Source organism: Borostomias antarcticus, assembly GCF_949987555.1.
Source record: "Borostomias antarcticus genome assembly, chromosome: 8".
NCBI lineage: Eukaryota > Metazoa > Chordata > Actinopteri > Stomiiformes > Stomiidae > Borostomias > Borostomias antarcticus.
In genome coordinates, this window is record NC_140241.1 from 29,996,349 (window position 1) to 30,000,758 (window position 4,410).

The 4,410-nt window shown below is 45.3% G+C and overlaps 1 protein-coding gene across 1 annotated transcript; it reads left to right on the top strand.

The window, feature by feature from the left end:
* Positions 1 to 364: 364 nt before the first annotated feature.
* On the top strand, positions 365 to 1,598 carry tmem250 (transmembrane protein 250; the record flags this gene model as incomplete). Its single annotated transcript, XM_084441756.1, has 2 exons — positions 365 to 576; positions 968 to 1,598. The coding sequence occupies exon 2, from the start codon at positions 1,179 to 1,181 to the stop codon at positions 1,596 to 1,598; it is 420 nt and encodes a 139-aa protein (XP_084297882.1). The 5' UTR covers positions 365 to 576; positions 968 to 1,178.
* Positions 1,599 to 4,410: the final 2,812 nt, after the last annotated feature.

A 4,410-nucleotide genomic window follows, 5' to 3' on the forward strand; every position in this document is an offset into this window, starting at 1 on the left:
ACAGAGGGAGGTAGGGTGTGACAACCGGACAAACGCTATCCTAGGTGCTGGCTTACAGCCACGCACAAAAACAGATGTCACTGTTTACACCATTTCTCAAGACTGTGTGAGCTTTTTGAGTTATAAGCAGGACAGTACACACATATGTGACTGAAATAGGTTCATAATCAAATATTTCACAAGAATAGGAGTTATGTTGGATCACAATACCCTGACCCATATGTTGTGGGGCCACTACTCCTTTAAATATTCAGCTGTCGTAATACAGAACGACTGAAATATCTTTACGACAAGTCGTAAACACCGGTCTCTCTCTGCCGTACTGAAATGTAGTGCGACAGTGTAGCCGTTTCCATCACAGCAACGTTGTATCAATCAGAAATGCGATTGCCTTGTCTGTTAGTTATCATCAGTTGTACACATCTGTGACTGTTGCATACAGCAATTTGCGGCAGTGTGAACTGAAAGACTCCAATTATGTGGACGAAGAGGTTTGCTGGGCATCGATGACCACTGATTCTGCAAGGAAGCTTTAGAAACAACAATTCCAAGCGAATTTTTCTTTTTACGCTGTCGGTATGTAGGCTATATTTATTTTTTATTTTATATTTAATATATAACATGCGATGTCTGAATTATTACAATGTATCTCATTCTCAATGTGTTTGATCAGTCATTTCCTTCAAATACCACAGAATAATTGGCCAGATGTATGATGTCTGTAATGTAGGATGTTATGTAGATTCTGCAGGATACTGCAGCTTTAGTGTAGGTCTACTTGTAGATCATTATGTGAGGTGGTGTGTGTTTTTGTTTATTTGTTTGTTTGTGTGTGTGTGTGTGTGTGTGTGTGTGTGTGTGTGTGTGTGTGTGTGTGTGTGTGTGTGTGTGTTCTATAATCTGACTAGGACTAAGTGTATGCATTTGAGCATGCAAATGGGACACTAATGCTCTGTATTTTTAACAGGTCCCTGTTGCCCACAGTAACCACACTCAAAGCTAATCAGAATCCCTGCTATAGTGTATGAACCCACGTTTTACGCCTAGGGTCAAGTGCTAAGAGCCAGGGAGGGACATCGGGCCTAGCCAACGATGCTAATTCCCACCCTGGAAGCAGCAGAGGACGAGGCCTATCTCTGGGACTCCCGGCTGAAGCCTGGGGCTCGACTGGCCCACTCATGCCTGTGATCCCCATCCCTCGGCGGGTGCGGAGCTTCCATGGCCCTCACACCACCTGCATGCACTCGGCCTGCGGGCCGGCACGCACCGCCCAGCTGGTGCGCACCAAGTACAACAACTTTGACCTGTACCTGCGCTCCCGCTGCATGTACGGCTTCCTCCGCTTCCTGCTCTACTTCGGCTGCAGCCTTCTGACCTCCCTCCTGTGGGTGGCGCTGTCCGCGCTCTTCTGCTTGCAGTACGTCAGCGTGCGCGTCTTCCTGCGCCTGCAGTACAAGCTGTCGGTCATCCTGCTGCTGCTGGGACACCGTCGCCTTGATTTCGGGGCGCTCAACGACCTGTTCATCTACAGCATGCAGGTGACCATGTTCCTGGTGGGAGGGCTGGGGTGGTGCTTCATGGTGTTTGTGGACATGTAGTTTTTATGGGGGGTGATGGGGAGAACGGACTACAGTTTCCTTTCCGTGAATGTCCATGTGCCAATCTACGTGCCAAAGTGGATGCAGCCGTCGTTGTATTTGCAGGACAACCAGGAAGTGATATTGAACCACAGAGGATTCTGGCACCTTTTGGACTTTGAAAAAATTCAAATAGTTGAGGAACAAGCCTTATGTAAAACTATAAGGAATGGCATTTCATCTCAATAGAAGATGGATATATATTGCTGTATGTTGGACTAACCAATCAAGTTATGTCAGGTGTTAAATTATAAACATAAAATGTTATAGTGATAAAAAAAAATCCTTATGTGACAATTCATTGTGACATGTATGATCATTTTATACAGCCTCTGTTGAGGAAAATGTAATGTGCCGTCAAATACATGAACAAATGAGTGTGTATATTGTTTCCTACCAATGCCAATAATATCTCTAGAGGCTTGTCTTGAGCTAGGTCATGGAGTCGTGTGTAACGCTGAGAGTTAGTTACTGAGTGGCTGAAGTGTTCTAGCAGTCCGGGTCTCACAGGATGCTCTGTTCGGCCTCCCTCGGCACACAATGGCCAACCACAACCAGACACCTCCGTCTCTGCCAAACATAACAATGACCGTGGCTGTGTCCCAGTACCCTTATATAGCCTCCTTTTCACATATCCGTCCCTCTGAGGGCTGATCCGATTGTGTCTGGAGTCGTGTCCAGAACTTCTCGGTGGTCGTAAGGGGAACAAGATACTGTAAGGAAAGGAGGCTGCGAGCGATGGATGGGATGCAGCCCTTTTCCCAATTCTAGCACCTGGCTGGTCGTCCGTCCCGTGTGAGCGTTCTAGAAAAGGAAGGTGGGTCCCAGACCGTTTGAATTCTCTCAAATTCATCCTTCTTTCCTCCCTTTCCGATCTAACATGAATGGGTGAAAGCAGGTGCTCCTCTACACAGCAGTCATCAATCCACTCGGATCAGGGTTTAATCAAGGAAGGGAGAAAGGAAGCAGAAGCCAAACCAGGAGTTGGGATGTAGCCATGTTTCCACATATGGAGTATCAGGACACATCCTCCTGAGATGAAGAACGACCCGCCCGCCCAGTCTGTTGCATTGTGGGTTGCTGGTGGATGGAGACATGCGTGAGACTGGCATGAGGTCAATGTGGGTAAGCGGCACAGTTCTCTATTGTTCTGGGATCAGCACATCATATGCCCCATGGTCTGAGCCAGTCACAGTACACAGCCAAGCTGTGGCCCATTGAGCTCAACTGGAAGAATTGGATTGGCATGTAATAACTCGACAACGCAGAACAGACAGGCATGTGCGATGTTGCAATATGGGTAAATCACTGAAGTCGATTTCATCATCACCTCAGGATTTAAGTTCACATGCTTCCTGTTTCAGTTTTTTTTTTTTCCATACATAGATATGTTTGTACATATCTGTTTTTCATACATTCGTTATGATTCATTCCTTGTGCAGACTTGTGAAATAAAGTCAGACCAACAGTGACTGCTACTCTGAAGGAAAATCTCGTCGTTTTTACACTATTTAGCCAAACAATTGACAGAGTATAAAGTATCTCAACCAGATTGTTGTGCAGAATGCTTTGTTGAGTAGTGTTTTAATGAACTGTCATAGTTTTGTCATAATTTATTATGTTACTGCTGACATTCTGGCCAATTAGCATTTCCAACTGATAAGACCTCTCAGGAAGGTATGGCATACCGTTTGAATAAATGTATCAATGTTTTTTTGGGGGAAACGTGTGCCGTGTGCCGTTTCAGTTTTTCTTATGTGACATAAAGCCTTTGTTTGTAATTAGGTGTGTGTGTTTTGGCCTTACTATACGTTATGGGGAAGAATAGTTAAGACATATGGTCACTTGTGGGGAAATAGGATAGTCCTCACAAGGGTTAATTTTATGGTCAGAAGCTATGGTTTAGGGTTTGGGTTGCAATTAGGGTTATGGGTCAGAGGTTATGTTTAGTGTTGTGTTAAGGTGGTTTCAGGGTTAAGGTTAGGGTTACATTTAGGCAGCCCCCACAAAAAAAGTAAGGTCTATAGGCCCATTTGAAATATGTTCACTGGCTCATTTGCAATGAAACCTAAACTGCTGTTCATGTGAGACATTGACAATGCCAATCTACCTTATCTATTGTTATCTAGCTGTATGCAGTGACATTTTCCAGCCAAGATAACTTGCTACTACGTGCACTATCGGCTACAACAGTTGACTTCAGGCCACTCAAGCTTGGTGACACAGATGGGAGGGTGAAGCCATGCCGTCCTGCATATGCCCTTTCAGGTAACCACATGTAAATGTGTTGTGCGACCAGACCAGGTGCGCTATAGCCTATTAAAAATGAAAAAAATAAGAAGTAAAAAGTAGGCTACGTGATCATTTAGAGTTTGAATATACGGCCTGCCTTTGTATAACTTGTGTCACGCTCATAGGCCTATGTTTAGTAGGAAATACACCTTTAAGATTCGCCATAGAGCATCGAGTTCATGTGTCCATAAAGGTGCCCATAACTCAGCACAAGACCCGCGTCGACCCGGGTCCTGCTGTCCATAAAGCTGAACAGTAAAGTAGTCCGCAGTAGTCCAACATAAACCAACCCGACCCTGCGCGTAGGCTCGTCTGTGTCTTTAAAAAAGTCTTTACCGAACGGAGAATGATGTCAGGATGCACGCAGTTCATATACCGTTCATGTGAACAGCGTTCACAATCACTTCCTGCAAAGGGATAGAGGCAAGCAGAGAGAGAGAGGGAGAGAGAGAGAGAGAGAGAGATGGGGGGCGAGCGGGTG